Source organism: Mobula hypostoma, chromosome 21 (assembly GCF_963921235.1).
Source record: "Mobula hypostoma chromosome 21, sMobHyp1.1, whole genome shotgun sequence".
Lineage (NCBI taxonomy): Eukaryota > Metazoa > Chordata > Chondrichthyes > Myliobatiformes > Myliobatidae > Mobula > Mobula hypostoma.
Window position 1 is genome coordinate 52,986,758 of NC_086117.1, and position 21,075 is coordinate 53,007,832.

Sequence of the window (21,075 nt, forward strand, 5' to 3'; positions counted from 1 at the left end):
CTTGGGCTGTATTCCCTGGAGTTCAGGAGAATGGGGGGGGGGGGAATCTCATAGAAACATTCTGAATGTTAAAAGGGCTGAACAGATTAGATATGGCAAAGTTGTTTCCATGGTAGGGGATTCTAGGACAAGAGGGCACGACTTAAGGATTGAAGGACGTCCATTTAGAACAGAGATGCAGAGAAATTACTTCAGTTAGAGGGTGGTAAATCTGTGGAATTTGTTGCCACGAGCAGCTGTGGAGGCAAGACATTGGGTGTATTTAAGGCAGAGATAGATAGATTGCTGATTAGCCAGGGCATCAAAGGGTATGGGGTAAAGGCAGGGGAGTGGGGATGACTGGAAGAATTGGATCAGCCCATGATTGAATGGTGGAGCAGACTCGATGGGCCAAATGGCCTACTTCTGCTTCTATATCTTATGGTCTTATGTGTGGTGGAAAGTGTGCTGACTGGCGATGTTACAGCTTGGGCTGAATCTACTACCTTCTGTGGGATTTTCTGTTCAAAGGCACTGGTGTTCCCAAACCAGGCAACGTTGACTGAACTCCAGCGAGTACAGGCTCAAAGTCATCTACTATCGTAATATAGAGTTGAAAATGGTGATTAGCCAAGATCTCACTGAAAAGTGGAACAGGCTGAAGCAGTTGTATACCCTCGTCCTGGAGTAACAGGCTGTGAAAATTCTAGCGTATATTATTCGATTCCGAGAAGTTTAGGGAGCAGTTTGCTGGGGTGGGCAAGTTGTCAGTGGAATTTTTAATCAACTAGTTGCAGCGCAGATGATGTCAGTGGCTGTATATTTTTAGCCTCTCCATCTTGCACCCTGAAGGGTGTTTGTCGGATTTACCACAAGACCTTTTTGCAAATGAATAGCATTAGCAGTCTGCATCAGTGTGCACCATTTGATATGCCATTCCTCGTTGGCAATGATGGACAGTAATTGCGAAGATTTGCATTAAGTGGTGCTTTTTCGCAGAATCTGCATCATTCTGTTTTTTCCTTCATTAATGTTATTTATTTGACACAGGTTTGGGGCTTCAAAAGAGACATTCTCCAAGGAAAGCAGAATATTTTGTGATGAGGTAACAGACATTTTGAGCTCTTCAGTGGTGTGAGAGAATGTGTGCATGTGTATGAGAGCATACACCTGCCGTAAATGTATACAAGATAGATTTTAGTTCTTTGGGACACATCAGGACCAGTACAGTTTGGCCCAATTAAGCCACTGGTCGATTAGCCGAAGTTTCATGGAATTAGTTAAAAAGGTATAAAAAAGACAAACTACTGTTTAACTGAGTAACAAGTTAAGTGTTTAAATGAAATACAGAACAAATGAAAACACTACCAATACTACTACAGTACTGTAAAACTGTTTATTAGTTCCTAATGGTTATTGAGAGAGGAATACATCCAGTGTATGCTGCTGTGTTCTTTTGATTGGCTGTAAGTGACTTAAAATCAGCCCAGACTTCTAGTGCAGATAATGGATTGCCTTCATACAATGCTTTCGACGATTGCATCTTCCAAATCTTCATTATCATTTTAACATTCAAGATGATTGTCAATATCTTAAAGTTCTTTATAGTTCCTAACTTGATGAAATACTGAAATCATTTCATTTTCACTCCCAGCCGTATCTAGCATCTCCAAGCTTAAATGCTTGAAACCTCAGTGAGCAAAACAGTTCTGAATTGTCTTACTGCCTATTTCTCGCCAACTATCAATGACAAAAATCTCCGCTTTTCAAACACAAACACTCACAACTGACGCTATTTAAAAGTTGTTCGCTCTAAGCAAAGTGCACATAACTGATGCCAGTTATAAACTCTTCAACAACAGTCACCTGTCCCAAATAAGCAGCTGCCCTGATTAACCAATGGACCAATTAACCTGAACAGATTGGGTACATGTATGTTGGAAGGGCTTATTGCACATGGATATTGTAATGTACAGTGAAAAGAAATATAAGAACATAACATATTGGAGCAGAATTAGACCATTTGGCCCATCGAGTCTGCTCTGCTATTTCATCATGGCTGATCCAATTATCCTGGCTGCCCCAGTCTCCTGCCTTCTCCCTGTATCTCTTCATGCCCTGGCTAATCAAGAATCTATCAACCTCTGCCTTAATATACCCAATGACTTGATCTCCACAGCTGCCCATGCCAATGAATTCCACAACTGCTCACAATACACCAGGTGAGACCTCACCAGTGCTTTATAAAGTCTCAACATTACACCCTTGCTTTTGTATTCTAGTCCTCTTGAAGCACATGGTAACATTGCATTTGCCTTCCTCACCACAGACTCAATCTGCACGTTAACCTCCAGGGAATCCTGCACAAGCACTCCAAGTCCCTTTATGCTTCAGATTTTTGTATTTTCTCTCCCTCTAGACCATAGTCTACCCTTGTATTTCTTCTACCGAAGTGTGTGACCTACACTGTATTCAATCTGCCATTTCTTTACCCCTTCTAATCTGTCTAAGTTCTTCTGTCGGCCTATTTCCTCAAAATTACCTGCCCCTCCACCTATCTTCATATTGTCTGCAAACTTTGCGACAAAGCCATCAATTCCATCATCCAAATCATTGACATATAACGTAAAAAAAATCAGTCCCAACACAGATCACTAGTCACCAGCAGCCAACTAGAATAGGCTGCCTTTACTCACACTCTTTGCCTCCTACCAATCAGCCACTGCTTTCTCCATGCTTGTATCTCTCCTGTAATACCATGAGCTTTAAGCTTGTTAAGCAGACTCATGTGTGGACCTTGTCAAGGCCTTCTGAAAATTCAAGTCCACACCATCAACCAATTCTCCTTTGCCTATCATGTTGGAATTCTTCAAAGAATTCCAACAGATCTGTCAGGCGAGATTTTGCCTTGAGTTCCTCCAAGTAGTCCAAAATCACAACCTTTAAGGATCGACTCCAACATCTTTCCAACCACTGAGGTCAGACTAACTGGCCTATAGTTTCCTTTATTCTGCCTCTCTCCCTTGAAGAGTGGAGTGACATTTGTAATTTTCCTGTCTTCTGGAACCATACCCAAATCTAGTGATTCTCAAAAGATCATTACTAATGCCTCCAAGATCTCTTCAGCCACCTCTTTTCGAACCCTGGGGTGTATACCATCTAGTCCACATGACTTCCGTCTACCTTCATACCTTTTAGTTTCCCAGGAACCTTCTCTCTAGTTATGTCTTCCACAGTGAAGATTGATGCAAAATACTTATTCAGTTCCTTGTATCCCATAACTACCTCTCCAACATAGTTTTCCAGCGGTTTGATATCCACTCTCGCCTTTCTTTTACTCTTTATGTATCTGAAGAAACTTTTTTAGTTGCCTTCTATTGGGTTTTAAAAGCTTCCTAATCTTCTAACTTCCAACAAATGTTTGCTGTATTATATGCCCTCTCTTTGACTTTTGTATTGGCTTTGACTTCTCTTGTTAGCCACAGTTGTGTCATCTTTCCTTTAGAATACTTCTTCCTCTTTGGGATGTATATACCCTGTGCCTTCGGAATTGCTTCCAGAAATTCCAGCCATTGCTGCTCTGCCATCATCCCTGCCAGTGTTCTTTTCTAATCAATTCTGGACAACTCCTCTGTCATACTTCTGTAATTCCCAGTACTCCACTGTAATAATGATACATCTGACTTCAGTTTCTCCTTCTTAAATTTCAGGGTGAATTCGTTCATATTATGATTACTTGCCCTTAAAGGTTCTCTTACCTTAAGCTCTCTAGTCAATTCTGGTTCATTGCACAACACCCAACCCAGAAAAGCTAGTCCCTTAGTGGGCTGATCAACAAGCTGCTGTAAAAAGCCATCCTGTAGGCACTTCAGAAATTCCCCACCAACCTGATTTTCACAATCTACCTACGTATTGAAGTCCCCCATGACTGTTGTAACATTGCCCATTTAGCATGCATTTTCTATCTGCCATTGTAATTTGTAGGCCACATCCTTGCTGCTGTTTAGAGTACAGCTCCCATCAGTGTCTTTTTATCCTTGCAGTTCCTTACCTCTATCCACAATGATTCAACATCTTCCGACCCAATGTCACCTCTTTTTAATGATTTGATTTCATGTTTTATTAATTGCAACGCCGCCCCCTCTGCCTAGCTGCCTGTCCTCTTGATACGATGTGTATCCTTAGACGTTAAGCTCCCAGCTATTATCTTCGTTCAGCCATGATTCAGTGATGTCTACAACATCATACCTGCCAATCTGTAACTGTGCTGCAAGTTCATTTATCTTATTCCATATACTGTGCACATTCAAATATAACACCTTCAGTCCTATATTCATCCTATGCGATTTTGTCTGCCTTTTCCTGTTGACTGCAATTTTGCCCTATCAACAACCTCTCCTCACTACACATTCCCTCTGCTTGTAAGCCAGCTACCTCATTTTCAGCGCTGTTATCCACCTTTCCTACGATACTTCATGAATTGAAATATAGGCAGCTCAGGACACTAGTCATGCCATGCTCAACCTTTTTGATTCTTAGCTTTGTCTGAGGTCTTGCCAACATCTGTCTCCACAACCTCTCCACTACCTGTTCTGGCACTCTGGTTCCCATCTCCTGCAACTCTAGTTTAAACCCTACCGTGCAGTATTAACAAAACTGCCAATTAGGATATTAGTCCTCCTCCAGTTCAGGTGCCCTCCTTCCTACTCCTGCTCTTTAACCATGTATTAATCTGTTTAGTCTTCCTAGTTCTGCCCTAACTAGCACGTGGCAAGGGTAGCAATCCTGAGAACACAACCCTGGAGGTCCTACCCTTTAACTTGGCACCTAACTACCTGAACTCCCTATGCAGAACCTCGTCACTTGTCCTACCCATATCACTGGTACGTACATGGACCACAACTTCAGGCTGTTCATCCTCCCGCTTAAGAATGCTGAGGACTCGATCCGAGATATCCCGTACCCTGGCACCCGGAGGCAACATACCATCCGGGAATCTCGTTCTCGCCCACAGAACCTTCTGTCCATTCTCCTAACTAATGAAACCCCATCATCACAGCGTGCCTCTCCCCCCCCCCCCAACCATCTTCCCTTCTGAGTCACAGAGACAGACTCAGTGCCAAAGACCTGACCACTGTAACTTTCCTCTGTTAGGTCATTCCCCCACCTCCTCCCCAACAGTATCCAAAGTGATATACCTGTTCTTGAGGGAGTTCGCCACAGGGGTACTCTGCATTAGCTCCTTCATCCCTTTCCCCTCCCTGACTGTCACTCATATCTGGCGCAGGACACAGGAGCTGCAACTGCCTATCTATATTTTCTGCCTTGGTAGCCTCCTACCAGATGGCATTACTATTGATTTCTACTTCCAATAAAAAAACTTTCTCCCTGCCCTTCCTCTTCTTCTATTCCCCCCTCTGGCCCCTTACTTCTCACCTGCTTATCACCTTCCCCCTTCCCTTCCTCCTATGGTCCACTCTCCTCTCCTATTAGATTCCTTCCTCTCCAACCCTTTACCTTTACCACCCCCTTGGCTTCACCTATCACCTTCCAGCCAGCCTCCTGCCCCTCCCCGTCTGAGGCCTCCGTCGGTCAGGGTCGACCATGGATGTTGTGTCCTAGCTGTCTAGATACGCAATCCTGGGCAGTACAATATGGAGAGCAGGCTGTTGCCCATGTAATAGGCTCGCCCACTCCATGCTGCTGATGGACCCAGTGGAACGGCCGAGACCAGTACAGTGTCGCAGGAGTTGCCAGTCAGCATTGAACTCAATGTAGGACTGCCTTAGGGACTCCAGCTCCAGATTTTTCCCTCGAGGATTTACTCCCGAAACCTTCCCCATGAGTGGGTATAGTCGCAAGGCAGCGAAGGTTTGAGATCAGAACTTTCCTTTTAAAGAGAAGAGCTGCCAACCACGGCTGACGAGCCCCATCTGCCCGAAGCGACTGGTTTTAAGGCGCCAGTAACCCAGCTTTGCCCCTTCTCCTGTCAGTAGAAGCAGTTCCACTGGGCTTAGTAGCTAAGCCACGTGTGAAGGCCAGGAGCTAGATTTGGTTGTCAGAGGCTATTTGAGGCGCATTTAATAGGTAGTGGGAGCTTGTCCCCATTACCACTCTCAGCTATAACAACCTTAAGGAACCACCCCTCCCCACACCTTTTTATTCTGGAGTCTTCCCCCACCTCAGTCCTGATGAAGAGTCTTGGCCCGAAATGTTGACTTTCTATTCCTCTCCATAGTCGCTGCCTGACCTGCTGAGTTCCTCCAGCATTCTGTGTGTGTTGCTCTGGATTTCCAGCATCTGCAAACTTTATTATATCTATAAATTACAATGAGATATATATATATAGTGCAAAAGGGTATATACATCTTTGAAGAAGTTGTTCCTGAATTGTTGAGTGTGTGTCTTCAGACTCCTGTACCTCCTCCTTGATGGTAGCAATGAGAAGAGGGCATGTCCTGGGTGATGGGGGTCCTTTTTGGGGCATCGCCTTTTGAAGATGTCCTCAATGCTGGGGAGGCTGGTGCCCACGATAAAGCTGACTGAGCTTACAACTTTTTGCAGTTTCTTCCAGTCCTGTGCAGTGGCCCCTCCATATCAGACGCTGATGCAGCCTGTTAGAACGCTGTCCACGGTACATCTGTAGAAATTCATTAGGACTCTCCTCAATTTAATGTTAATGTTCCCAGCTGGTGGAGAAGTGAGAAACACTGCTTACGCCTGGTTTCTCATGAAGCAGTTGTGGTATATCACAGTACAACGTTGTTGAAGTATCCAAACATTTTTGTATCCCTGAATTGTGTCATGCTGAAGACTACCCACTTCTGAGTTCTCATCTGTCTGCTACAGGTGAACAAAAACTTGCGTGAATGTTGGAATATTCACAACAAAGTGACTCCCGCTGAACACCTGCAGTACACAGGCCTCGATGACAGAACCAGTGAGGTACTGAAGACAGCCATTAGGAACACAGTGAACTCCAAGCTGAAGGACTGGGACATCTGCTTAGACCCAATCCTCTTTGAATTTCGGACGTCAGTAAATTCAAGTACCAAGTTCACACCTTTTTTCCTGCTGTACAACCGAGAAGCACGATTATCGTCCAAGGTAAGGTCCGCTGGCCTTAGCTGCCGTGAATCATTTACTTGTAGTATTGTCACACATCTTTGGTTGCTACACTCCCCCCAAAAGTTCTGGTAGAAGTTCTTGACTCATGTTAAATGTTAAACCCCTGAGCTCTACTCTTAAAGATGTTCTCTGGCTTTCCTGCTTCACTATTATACATAATGGGTGCACGGTAGCATATTGGTTAGTGCGACCCTATTACAGATTGATATGTTGGAGTTCGGAGTTGAATTCTGGCGTCATCTGTAATGTGTCTGTATGTTCTCTCGCCCCCCCCCCCATGGAATGTGTGGGGTTCCTCCAGGTGCTCTGGTCTCCTCCCACAGTTCAGAGACTTACCGGTAGGTAGGTTTATCGGTCATTGTAAATTGTCCAGTGATTAAACCTGGTTAAATCAGGGGTAGCTGGGCAGTGCAGCTTGAAGGGCTACTCCGTGCTGTATCTCAATAAATAAATAATGTGAATTTTAATGTAGTGGGGTAGTTTCAGGTATCGGGTTAAATTGTCTGGATGTTGCTATCAGAGCCTGTGATTCAGACACTGGGGAGGTGGGTGCAAAACCGGCATGACTGCTGCTTTGCAAAGTCCGGCCTGATAAAGCAGTAGATACAATCAGGTTCAAGTTCAAGTTTAATTGTCACTTACCATGAATACAACCAAACAGCATTACTCCGGGGCCAAGGTGCAAAACACAGTACCAACATTCACGCACAGCACAAGGCACATATAGCACAAATAATTACAATTGGAATCACCAAACAGTCACACAAAAAAAATACCCCAAGTCCCTGAGTGCCCTGCCCTGTAGATCGATGGTACAAGGGATGTTGTAGGCAAGAACAGCCCACAGCAGTCCGATCATCACTCACTAGTGCAGGTGCAGATTCAAAGTACTTCTATTATCAAAGTATGTATGCAGTATACAACCCCTGAGATTTGTCTTCCCACAAGCAGCCACAAAACTAAGAAATGCCATGTAGCTCATTCAAAGAAAATGTCAAACACCCAGCACGCAAAAAATGGACAAATTGTGCAAACGGCAAAAGTGAGTGAATAAGATACAGAATATTAAACATCAAACCACTGAGTCCTTGAAAAAGCAGTAATGTTCACTGTAGATCAGGTCAGTTCAGTAACCTTCAGTGTAGCTGGGGTCAGTTCAGCGATGTTCGGTGTAGCTGGGGTCAGTTTGGCGACGTTCAGTGTAGCTGGGGTCAGTTTGGCGACGTTCGGTGTAGCTGGGGTCAGTTCAGCGACGTTCGGTGTAGCTGGGGTCAGTTCAGCGACCTTCGGTGTAGCTGGGGTCAGTTTGGCGACGTTCGGTGTAGCTGGGGTCAGTTCAGCGACCTTCGGTGTAGCTGGGGTCAGTTTGGCGACGTTCGGTGTAGCTGGGGTCAGTTCAGTTTACCACTATGTCATTCGGTGACCGCAGAGCCAGTCTGCCCCGATCAAGATCACACAAAATAGAATAAGAAAAGGGGATGAGTGCAATCCAGCTTGTCCTCCACCGAGCAAACACCAGAGGGCAGCTCCAAAGGCAGGGGCCAGCCTGCCAAGCCCACTGCCTCTGGCATCTGCTTCAATTAGTTTTTGTGTTATAAATCCTAACCTAAGAATAATCTTTAAAGCCAAGTGGTTTAAATGTTGTCGTGTCTCATCTGACTGATTACAGTCTTTTGTTTAAAAGGGATGTTTTTGAACTCTTGGATTTCATCAGAGTAAGAAAAAATCCATTCAGCAGAGTATTTTGGGCAATTCAGGATTGTTTAATGTCATTTGCAGTACACACGTGTAAAAGAGAACAAAATAATTGTTACTCCAGATCCGATGCAACCCAAGAAAAAGGAAACATGATAATAATAAAAAACACAATAAATATAAGTACATCAGATAGTTTATAAACATGGATTGTGTGTCCATGAAGTGACACTAAGCACAGGAGTTTATTGTGTTTTTGGAATACGTGAGGAATAGGCCCTTCCGGCCTTTCGATCCACGCTGCCCAGCAACCCCCTGATTTAATTCTAACCTAATCACGGGACAATTTACAATGATCAATTAACCTACCAACCAGTACATCTTTGGACTGCGGGAGGAAACCCACACGGTCACGGGGAGAACATACAAACTCCTTACAGGCAGCACCGGGAATCGAACCCGGGTCGTCTGTACTGTAAAGCGTTATGCTGACCACTATGCTACCGCACTGCCATCAAAGAATGACTGTATGTAAGGTGTCTGACAGGAAATGATCAAGTAGTGATGGTTGGGGGTGTAGATGGGTGTGCAAGTGGGTGGAGGTGTTGATCAGCCTTACTGCTTGGAGAACGTAACTGTTTTTGAGTCTGGTGGTCCTGGCATGGATGCTATGTAGCCTCCTCACTGATGGGAGTGGGACAAGCAGTCTACGAGTGGGGCGGGTGAGATCCTTCATGAGTTACTGGCCCATTGTGATATAAATTTAGTCCTTGCCTGTTTAATAGTTTTTGATTCCCCACTGCACTCATTTCCATTTAAGAGATATACAGTAATTGTTGCATTAATGTAATGTTGCTATAATTGGATCCCTGTATTGTAACAATGCAATACAAAATTGACGTATTTCCCTGTACTGAGAGGAGGCTTGAGTAGACCCACAAACGGCTTCCACTCACTGGTTTGTTTCCATGGTGCTTATTAACTTAGTCAACTGAGTTTTGAATTTATTAACCCATCCTTGTGAAAGCTGCCAGGCTTTAGCATTGTGCAAAACTAATTCAATCCATTCTCTTCCCAGTCAATAATCAATTTCTGGGAACCAGTGTTACTTTACAAAATTAGTTAGTAAATTTTCAAAGTTCAAAGTAAATTTATTATCGAAGTACATATATGTCATCTGAGATTAGTTTTCTTTTGGGCATACTCAGTAACTCTACAGAATAATAACCATTACAGAATCACTGAAAGACCGCCCAACTTGGCCATTCAACCAGAGTGCAGAAGACACAAACTGTGTGCAGAACAAAAAGATAAAATAATGATAATAAATAAATTAGCAATAAATATTGAGAACATGAGATGACGAGTCTTTGAAAGTGAGTCCATTGGGTGTGGGGAAATTTCAATGATGGGGCGAGAGAAGTTATCCCCTTTGGTTCAGGAGCCTGATGGTTGAGGGGTAATAACTGTTCCTGAACCTGGTGGTGAGAGTCCTGAGGCTCCTGTACCTCCCTCCTGATGGCAGCAGGGAGAAGAGAGTGTGTCCTGATGGGGGTATGGCGGGGGTCCCTGATGATTGATGCTGTGACCGTGTTTCTTATTGATGTATTTCATATAAATGTTACAGAAGAAGAGAAATGGAGAATTCCAGGTCGGTAGTCTGATGTTTAGCTGTTGGGGAAAATTGTTGGAATACATAATCAAGGAAGTGATTACAGAGCATTATGACACACGAGGCAGAGTCTAATCAAATGCTTTTGTGGTTAGAATGAACTGGTTTTCCCAAAAGATATTTGACGTGCCATGTAAATGGTTACTGTACTAGAAAAGGATTCATTGGGGAAAAAAGTGGGCAAGCTGTAACAGGGTTGCCATGGAGATGAGTTCTGGGGCCTTCGCTCCCTACAACCCGTAATCATGACTTAGGTGAAACATCCAAATTTGTTGAAGATACAAAAAGGATGGTGTTATAAAAAAAATACAACTTATAACGAGACTTATAACTTATAACTGTGAGGCACAGAGAGATCTGTATTTACTGACGAGTACCTTTATTGTTTAAACTAACATGTTCGTGAATTCACACACTAAATGCCTTGTTGTGCACACTCACTAGGTATCCCTGACTCTCCTGAATAGTCAAAGGATAGCAGAAGTATTACCCAGACAAAGGAGTTTACACTGGCCAGGTGTTCCTCATAGTCCCGATTCACTCACCATGTGTTTCACACAGGGTTGCTCGCGTTTCGAACTTACCGCTACCAGCACACAGGAAGCATCCACTTTTATATCAATTCCTTATCTATCCAAATATCGCATTGCAGTGTCATTGGCCACAGGTCACGTGTCTGTCCTTTAACACCTTGTTATTGGCTCTGCGCCAAGCCAGCATCAATTTGTTGCCCTCTTCCCATCAAGTGACAGTCGATAATTTGTTCTCAATCAGCAATGAGCTCGAATTACTTCAGGCAGGCATCAGCCCCGATATTCACAAACCTGCGTGTTATAGCCAACTAAAGAACATCTCATAAATAACTTCTTATTTGGAAATTATCTCCAGTCCAGCAGATTACCCGAAGTAGCATTGTGTCTTCTTTAAACCATTGATCAAGCCCAGCATGTCAAGCTCACAAAATGGCAGCCACCATCCCCAAGCATGCAGCAAGACAATCAGTCTGTCTGCTTCCACTGTCCTTGATTCATTGGAATTCACTGATCTGTAGATTGTCATTCTTTCTGGCCAACAGTGGCAAAGCAAGTTGTGAGGAGAGTACAAATCTGGAGTCAGTGGCTGAAAAATGGTCAGATAGTGTGGGGAATGGAATCAACAAAGAACTGCTGAGGAGTCTGTGGAGATTCGGCATGTAATCTGAAACTACGGCAAACTTCTATAGATGTATATTGACTGGCTGCATCACAGCCTGGTATAGAAACAGCAAAGCCCTGAACGGAAAATCCTACAAAAAGTAATGGATACTGCCCATTACATCACAAGTAAGGCTGTCTGCAGCACCTACATGAAACACTCATAGGAAAGCAATACCCATCATCAGAGACCCTCACCACCCAGGCCATGCTCTTTTCTTGCTGCTGCCATCAGGTAGAAGGTACAGGAGCCTCAGGACTCGCACCACCAGGTTCAAGAACAGTTACCATCAGGCTCTTGAACGAAAGGGGAAAACTACACTCACTTGCCCATCAATTGAGATGTTCCCACAACCAATGATCTCACTTTAAAAACTCTTTATCTCATGATCTCGCATTATTTATTACTATTTATTTATATTTTCATTTGCATGGTTTGTTGTCATCTGCACTCTGGTTGATCTTTCATTATAGTTATAGTTACTATTCTATAGATTTGCTGAGTATGCCCACAGAAAAATGAATCTCGGTTGTATATGGTGACATATATGTACTTTGATAATAAAATTTACTTTGAACTTTGAGCAGAGCAGCGTTTAGTTGGTGTGATGAATGGAGAATACTGGATGTAGCAAATAATGAAGAGAGCAAAGAGCTTGTCCTTAATTGCAGAGTGGGTTGGAGTACAAGGATTGAAGTAGACTTAATATAACAGGGTGGCAGGAGAGCTGTGTTGACCTTTGTTGTGGCGAGAACTAGGGCCTCAGGCTGCGCGGTTGCCCAGGAGAGGAGATGCCGTGTCCTCAGTGTCAGGAAGTGTAAGGTAGTGCACTTTGGTAGAAGAAATAAAAAGGTAGACTATTTTCTAAATAGAGAGAAAATTCAACAAAGGGACATGGGAGTCTACGTGCAGGATTCCCTAAAAGTTAATTCACAGGTTGGATTGGGGGTGAGGAAGGCAAATGAGATGTTAGCATTCATTTCAAGAGGACTAGAATATAAAAGCAAGGATGTAATGTTGAGCCTTTATAAAGCACTGTGAGGCCACACTTGGAGTACTGTGAGCAGTTTTGGGCCCTTATCTTAGAAAGAATATGCTGACATTGGAGAGAGTTCAAAGGAAGTTCATGAAAATGATTCCAGGATTGAAAGGCTTATCATATGAAGAGTGTTTGATGGCTCTGGGCCTGTACTCACTGGAATTCAGAAGAATTGGGGGTGGTGGGGGTGGTGACCTAATTGATACCTGTTGAATGCTGAAAGGTCTTGATAGAGTGAATGTGGAGAGGATGTTTCCTATGGTGGGGGAGACTTAAGACCAGAGGACATAGTCTTAGAATAAAGGGGTGTCCATTTAGAACTGAGATGAGGAGGAATTTCTTTAGCCAGAGAGTGGTGGATCTGTAGAATTCTTTGCCACAGGCGGCTGTGGAGGCCAAGTCTTAGGGTATATTTAAGGCAGATTGGTAGATTCTTAATAAGTCAGGGCATGAAGGGATACAGGAAGAAGGCAGGAGATTGGGGCTGAGAGGGAAAATGGATTAGCCATGATGAAACAGTGGAGCAGACTTGATGGGTTAAATGGCCTGATTCTGCTCATGTATAGTTGAATGAAAATGAACCTTGAATAACTAGTTTGTTGGGGGGGGGGGCAGAGGGAATGCTGGTTTGTCATCTTGCCATTTAAGATCGTAGTCGACAGACTGACACCTGGTGTTTTATTGAGGTGAGGTCTGAAGGGGTTTCTAAGGGTAGGTACTGTGAATATGTTTCTGTTGGAGAGGACAGATCTAAAACTGAATGGAGAAACCATTTCAAATTTAAAAATCTGCCATTTGAGAAGAATTTCTTCGCTGGTAACTATGAATCTCTATAGTGTCTTCCCATCAGGTCTGGATCATTCAATGTATTCAAGGCTGGGAGCTGAGCTTCAGGAGGGGGCAAGGCTTATAAGGCAGGGAAGGAAACGATCAAAATACTGAAGGAGTTGGAGGGATCAAACTTGTGCTCTAGTGTTTAAAGGTTTACATTAAATATGGAGAAAATATTCTAAAAGTATAACTAATTGTATTTCAGGGAGAGTTTGAAATTGCACATGAGTACAAACTGCAAGATAACTGTGCCATCAAAGCGGAAAGTATCGACACGTTCACAAGTTCCATGGATGAGCAACAAAATACAGTTAAAGAAATGGTATGTATCAAAATAATCTTAGCTACTCATCCAGCTCTGCGATGCACAGAACATGTCAGTTTGAACATAATGACACAAGAAAATTGGAGGAAAGCTTGACAAGGCCACTTGTCCCTAAGATACAACATTGTCTAATGTCTGTTCCAGTACACAAGTGTAAGGGAGAACGAAATAATTGTTACTCTGTATCTGATGCAGCACCAAACAAACACAATAACATGAAGAACATCATTATCATCTTTACATGCCATGTCGTATGATGTGGGCAATGGTGGTCTTATCCATGACCATGATTGTTCTTGGCAAATGTTTCTACAGAAGTGATTTGCCATTGCTTCCTTCTGGGCAGTGTGGATGACCCCAGCTATTAAAGGTTCAAAGGTTCATTTATTAACAAAGTATACAACTCTGAAATTCTTCTTCTCCAGATAGTCTTGAAACTGAGAAAGAGAAGAACAACAGCATGATCATCAACCCCTCAAATCCCTCCTCCCCGCACAAACAACAAACAAAAACGGAACAGGCACGTCAGTACTCTTCACAGGTTGTCTGCCTGGCATCAGTTGTTGCATAACTAGAGCTTGTGATACACATCAGCTGCTCAAACCACCATCCACCACTTGCTGCCATGGCTTCGCATGACCCTGATCGGGGGACTAATCAGATGCTACACCTTGCCCAAAGTTGCCCTTCAGGCTAGCGGAGGGAATGAGCACCTTTCACCTTCTTTGGTAGAGACGTATCTCCACCCCACCTCCCTAAAGATAAACAAAAAATAATAATTTTTTAAAAAAACACAATAAATGTTTGAAAGTTTGGTTGATTGCTGAGCTTGGCAAAATGTTTGCAAACGTTTTTGGCTCCAATTGAAAAGCCGTCATTAGTGCACAGTTGAGGGTGTTGTTTCCTCAGAATGCTGGCTTAGATACTCCTTTAGGGTCCGAATGGATATTTTTAAGACATTGGGATCTGATTAGATGGTTCAAAGCACTGTGAACAGTTTAGCAGTGGAAGATTCCGATTGCCTAGCTTTGAGGGAGGTCCGTGGAAGTATTTGCTTTGCTATCCAGATCCAAGATTACTGGTGATTCTTTGATTGTTGACATTGTTACTTCTCTTTTCTCCATAAACATTCATATACCGGATCTATGTCGATGCATCCTTCTGTAGAGAATGAAGCTTCAAGAAATTCTCATTCTTTTCTTGTTCTTGTTTGAGTCAAGACTCTGGCTGTCGTCCAGCAGAAGCATGACCCACTCTCACTAGTATCAGCTCATGAAGACGAAGCAAGTCACCATTTCAACCGGATGACAGCCAGATGATGGCTTCTTGTTTACAACCAAAACGTCTGCAAACTTTTTGCCCAGCAATCAACCAAACTTCCAAATAGCCAACCTGAGCTACCAATATTCCACAATTTTTCACACAATAAATATAATAAAGATGGTTTGTATATATAGATTGATTGTATGTCCATAAGGTGACAATAAGCACAAGAATGTCTGTAAATAAGGTGGCTCTGACAGGAAATGATAAAGTAGTGGTGGTTGGGGGTGTTGAGGGGTGGGTTAGTGGGTGGAGATGTTGATCAGCTTTACTGCTTGGGGAAAGTAACTGTTTTTGAGTCTGGTAGCGCTGGTGTGGATGCTACGTAGCCTCCTCCCTGATGAGAGTCTATGAGCAGGGTGGGTGAGATCCTTTATGATGTTACTACACTACTATTTAATATGATCTTGGCTGATCTAAGTTGCAAAGTGGCAGTTCTCCATAACCTTCAATTTCTGATCCTCCAGCAATGTACCTACCTTAAATATCCCAACAATCTGGTCAAAATCTGATGGTAGCTTTTTGTTGGGCATTACACATGACCCTTGTTTCCAACCACTGTCTCTCAGGTACATTTTTCATTTCTCCAGAGTATGAGGTTAATTCCCATTCTCTTGGGGTGCCACAGTAGCATAGTGGTTAGCTTGATGTTACTACAGCTGGGAATGTTGGAGTTTGGAGTTCAGTTCTGATGCCGTCTGTAAGGAGTTTGTACACTCTCCCATGAGTGCGTGGGTTTCCTCCGGGTGCTCGGGTTTCCTCCCACGTTCCGAAGACGTACCACTTAGTAGATTAATTGGTCAGTGTAAATTGTCCTGTGATTAGGCTAAGGTTAGACAGGTGGGTTTCTGGGCACCGCATCTCATTGGCTTGGAAGGTTTGTAAAGATAGATAGATCACTAAAGTAAGTGAGTAAGTCACTTTGAAAGCTTTGGCAGGGTGACTGTGTGAAGCATCTCCATCTCCAAATCTGCACACAGCAGAATCTGCTGAACAGAGCCAGGACCTTGTTGTGAAATTGACTTTGGAGGCTTTCATAAGCTTAACTTGTGGTGCTGATGAGTGGTGTTATATTGAATGAGGTGAATGAAAGCCAGGAGTTCTGCCAATAATTTCTTTTCCCTTTGTGTAGGTGCTTGCCAACCTGGCTGCAGCTCATAAGCGTGAGAAAAAGCATGCCAAGAGGAAAGCCAGGAAGGAGATCCATTTTACCATAGGAGGTGAAGCGTTTCCTGGAAACACCAAAAAACTGAAGAAAAGTCACTTTCTTTCTTCTCAAATCGAAGCAACTTTGTCCTCTGAGCACACTGTGGGTGGTGGGATGGTGTGAAGCTGCTTTTCAATGTCATATAAATTATTTACGGGATTGAGGAGAATTTTTTCTGGTGATACTGTCCTAGGAAGTGGATTGAAAATGGCAACGCAAAGCCCTATCTGTGGGTCAAGGAGCCAGCACCAAGACAAGTACCTGGGAACAGGTATCCAACACTCTCAACACCTGGGGGCAGGTGTCCAACACCTGGGGGCAGGTGTCCAACACTCTCAACACCCGGGGGCAGGTGTCCAACACTCTCAACACCCGGGGGCGGATGTCCAACACTCTCAACACCCGGGGGCGGATGTCCAACACTCTCAACACCCGGGGGCGGGTTCCAACACTCTCAACACCCAGTGGCAGGTGTCCAACAGTCTCAACACCCGGGGACAGGTGTCCAACACTGAGCTCAACACCTGGGGACAGGTGTCCAACACTCTCAACACCCGGGGGCGGGTGTCCAACACTCTCAACACCCGGGGGCGGGTGTCCAACAGTCTCAACACCCAGTGGCAGGTGTCCAACACTCATCCCTAGGGGGCAGGTGTCCAACAGTCTCAACACCCAGGGACAGGTGTCCAACACTGAGCTCAACACCTGGGGACAGGTGTCCAGCCTCAGCAGCTGAGGAAAGGTGTCCGACACTGAGCTCAAGGCCAGAACAAGACATTAAGTATCCGGTATCTGCACTCTGACCTGCTAGCTGTAAATTTTTTATATTTTAGCTGTTCAGAATCAGAATTAATTTTACACCAACAGTATTATCCGTTCAGTCTCTTGTAAATTTGTGGAATGCTTGTACCTTGTAAATATCTGAAATCTGCTGAAATTCCTCATGCACACTTTTGATTGTATAAAATGTGTTTTTGTAAATTTGAAGAATTGAAATATTTGATTCTGAAACTTGTTCTAGACACTTGTTTCCACCTCCTCCCTATGACCAAGTGTGTTTCTCCAGCTGTTTCTGTTCCCTCTGCCAGCCGGGGCTGCTGTAAATACACCAAGTGTAGGTTATTGGATGTAAGAATAAAGGGAGCTGATGACCTTTTGTGAGAGAACAGGTTTGAGAGCTACAGGAGTGTTGGGAACATGGAGCCAAGAGAGTGAATAGTCAAATTAGATAAGTAGTGGGAAAAAAAAATTAAGAAGTAGTGAGGTAGAAGGCAGAGGGGAAGAAGCTGTTCCTGAATTGTTGAGTGTGTGTCTTCAGGCTCCTGTACCTCCTCCCTGATGGTAGCAATGAGAACAAGGCATGACCAGGGTGATGGGTGTCCTTAATGATGGACGCCACCATTTTGAAGCACCAGTCCCTGAAGATGTCGTGGATACCACAGAGGCTCGTGCCCACGATGAAGCTGACTAAGTTTACAATTCTCTGCAGCTTAGTTTGATCCTGTGTAGTAGCCCCCCCCACCCCTACCCCTACATATACAAGACGATGATGCAGCCAGTTAGAATGCTTTCCATGGTACATTTATAGAAACTTGTGAGTGTCTTAGGTGACAAACCAAATCTCCTGAAACTCCTAATGAAATATAGCCACTGCCGTGTCTTTATTGCTGCATCAGTATGTTGGGTCTAGGTTACGTTGTAAGAGATATTGACTCCTAGGAAATTGAAATTGTTCTCTTTCCACTTCTGATCCCTCTATGAGGACTGGTGTGTGTTCCCTCATCTTCTCTTCCTGAAGTCCACAGTCACTTCTTTGGTCTTACTGAAGTTGAGTGTGAGGTTGTTGCTGCGACACCACTCAACCAGCTGGTGTATCTCACTCCTGTACGCCCTCTCGTCACCATCTGACTAGAACAAAGAAGTTCGTCATCGCATCACTAGAACAAAGAAAATTGAAACAAGGACTGTGATAGAAGTCTAGTTTGTGAAAGGAGACGGAAGCAAAATATGGTGTATACAGTAATGAGGACAGATGCTAGTAGCAGGAGGAAGAGAAAAGTAAGAGAAAAAAGATGACTGCCACATGTTCAACTCTTAGATAAGAAGCATTCCATTCAAATTTGAAGATTAAGAGTTAGCCAGGCAGATAGATGCAATACCAAAAGAAGCTTCCAGAGCTTTCCAGAATACAAATGTAACCACTAGGGGACACACCGAACAACTGCATATATGTACTATGACCACTAGGGGACACAATGAACGACTACATTTCAGTGGCCCAATCGGTCGCGGGAGCAGATCACAGTGAGGAAGTTTCTCACAGGTTGGTGACACTTGTTTAAAAGGAGAGATTTGTGGGCATTTGGGCTCATTCCAGCAGCCCAATCAGTGGTGGGAGCAGAGCACAGCAAATAAAATAGAAGTACAGAAGGGACAAGTGGGGCGGCCATTGTTAGGAGTAGGCCAGTAGTGAAAGTAAGGGTGTCAGGCTTTGGCCAAAAGAAGACTTTGGCTCGGAAGAGGTGGTGGCTCTAGTAAGTTTCTGTTAAGGTTTCATTGTTTTTCTCTTACCGTACCTAGTGTAGTTGACGGCCATTGTGTGTTCTGCATGCCGAATGCTGGAGTCCTGGGAGACCCAGAGGCTCCCAGGGACTACATCTGTGTGAAGTGCATCCAGCTGCAGCTCCTCGAAGACCGTGTTAGGGTCTGGAGCAGCAACTGGATGACATTTGGCTTGTACGGGAGAGTAAGGAGATAATCGATCAGAGTTACAGGGAAGTAGTCACCCCTAAGTTGCAAGAGGTGAGTAGCTGGGTGACTGTCAGGAGAAATAGAAATGTGAACTTGCAGTTAGTGCGGAGCACCCCTGTGGCCATTCCCCTCAATAATAAGTATAACGTTTTGGATACTGTTGCGGGGGATGACCTCCGAGTGGAGTGCATGGAGACCAGGTTACTGATGAAGAGCATAGGTCCATGGTGCAGATGGAAAAGAGGGAGAAGAGGGGATCGGGAGTGATGGGGGACTCAGTAGTCAGAGGAACAGACAGGAGATTCTGTGGATGTGAACAGGGCACCCAGATGGTATGTGGCCTCACTGATGCCAGTGTCAGGGATGTTTCGGATCGCATCCACAGCATTTTGGACGTGAAGGAGAGCAGCCAGATGTCTCGGTACATACTGGTACCAATGACACAGGAAGGAAAACCAAAGAGTCCTGAAGAGAAAATGTGGAGAGCTAGGTAGAAAGCTGAGAAGCAGGACCTCCAGGGTAGTAATTTCTGGATTGCTACCTGTGCCATGCACTAGAGGATAGAAACAGGATAATTTGGCAGATAAATTCGTGGCTGAGAAGCTAATGCAGAGGGCAGTGCTTCAAGTTATTGAATCATTGGGATGTTTTCTGGAGGGGATGTGACCTGTACAAAAGGGATAGGTTGCAGCTGAATGCAAGAGGACCGATATTCTCGTGGACAAGTTTGTTAGAGCGGTTGGGGAGGATTTAAACACATTTGACAGTGGGTGGGAATTGGAGTGAAGGGACTCAGTATAGGACAGATGGTAAAAAAGCAAAGATAGCATGCAGACTGTCAGGATGTTAGGACAATATTGCAGCCAACAGGGTGAGTATCAGTGCATTAGGGTTACAGAATCAAAAAGGGTAGCAAAGACAGCACTCAGTGTTATATCTCAATGCACGGAGTATAAGAAATCTTGTTGCACTTTTACAGATTGTCAGGTATGATGTTGTGATCATGGCTGAAGAATGGTTGTAGTTGGGAGCTGAATGTCCAATACACTTTGTATTGGAGGGCTAGGAAGGTAGGCAGAGGGGGTGGTGTGGCTCTGCTGGTAAAGAATGGCATCACATCAGTAGAAAGCTGAGACATAGGATTACAAGATGTTGGATCCTTGTGGGTTGAGTTAAGAAACTGCAAGAGTAAAGGGACCCTGTTGGCAGTTATATACTGGCTTCCCAATAGCAGCTGGGATGTGGACCACAGATTACAACGAGAAATAGAAAAGGCCTGTCAAAAGGGCAAGATTTCAACATGCAGGTCGATTGGGGAAAATCAAGTTGGTACTAGGGGATCAGCTATACTGAATTGGGTGTTGTTTAATGAACTGGAGGTGATTAGGGAGCTTAAGGTAAAAGGATGCTTAAGAGGCCGTGATCACAATATGATTGAGTTCAACTTGAAATTTGATAGGGAGAAAGTAAAGTCTGTTGTAGCAGTATTTCAGTGGAGTAAAGGAAATTACAGAGGTGTGAGAGAGGAGTTGGCCAAAGTAAATTGGAAGGAGATGCTGTCAGGGATGACAGCAGAGCAGCCATGGCGTGAGTTTCTGGGGGAAAATGAGAAAGCTGCAGGATAGTTGTATTCCAAAAACAAAGAAATACTCAAATGGCAAAATACTACAGCTGTGGCTGACAAGGGAAGACACAACTAATGTAAAAGCAAAAAAGAAGGCATACAACAAAGCAAAAATTAGTGGGAAGAAAGAGGATTGGGAAACTTTTAAAAGCTCACAGAGAGCAACTAAAAGAATCATTTGGAGGGAAAGAGATGAAATATTAAAGCAAGCTAGCAAACAATAACAAAATGAATAGTAAAAGCTTTTTCAAGTATGTAAAAGATAAAAGAGATATGACAGTGGATATAAGACCGCTAGAAAATGAGG

The 21,075-nt window shown here is 43.9% G+C and overlaps 1 protein-coding gene across 1 annotated transcript in view; it reads left to right on the top strand.

Annotated features, from left to right (window-relative positions):
• The window catches only part of zgc:113436 (uncharacterized protein LOC503528 homolog), a 35,544-nt gene extending 19,028 nt beyond the window's left edge, over window positions 1-16,516 (top strand). Inside the window, exons 5-8 of the mRNA XM_063074034.1 lie at window positions 1,030-1,084; window positions 6,829-7,086; window positions 13,744-13,860; window positions 16,319-16,516. Coding sequence (XP_062930104.1) covers window positions 1,030-1,084; window positions 6,829-7,086; window positions 13,744-13,860; window positions 16,319-16,516 — 628 coding nt within the window. The remainder of the gene's footprint in view (window positions 1-1,029; window positions 1,085-6,828; window positions 7,087-13,743; window positions 13,861-16,318) is intronic.
• The last annotated feature ends 4,559 nt before the right edge of the window (window positions 16,517-21,075 follow it).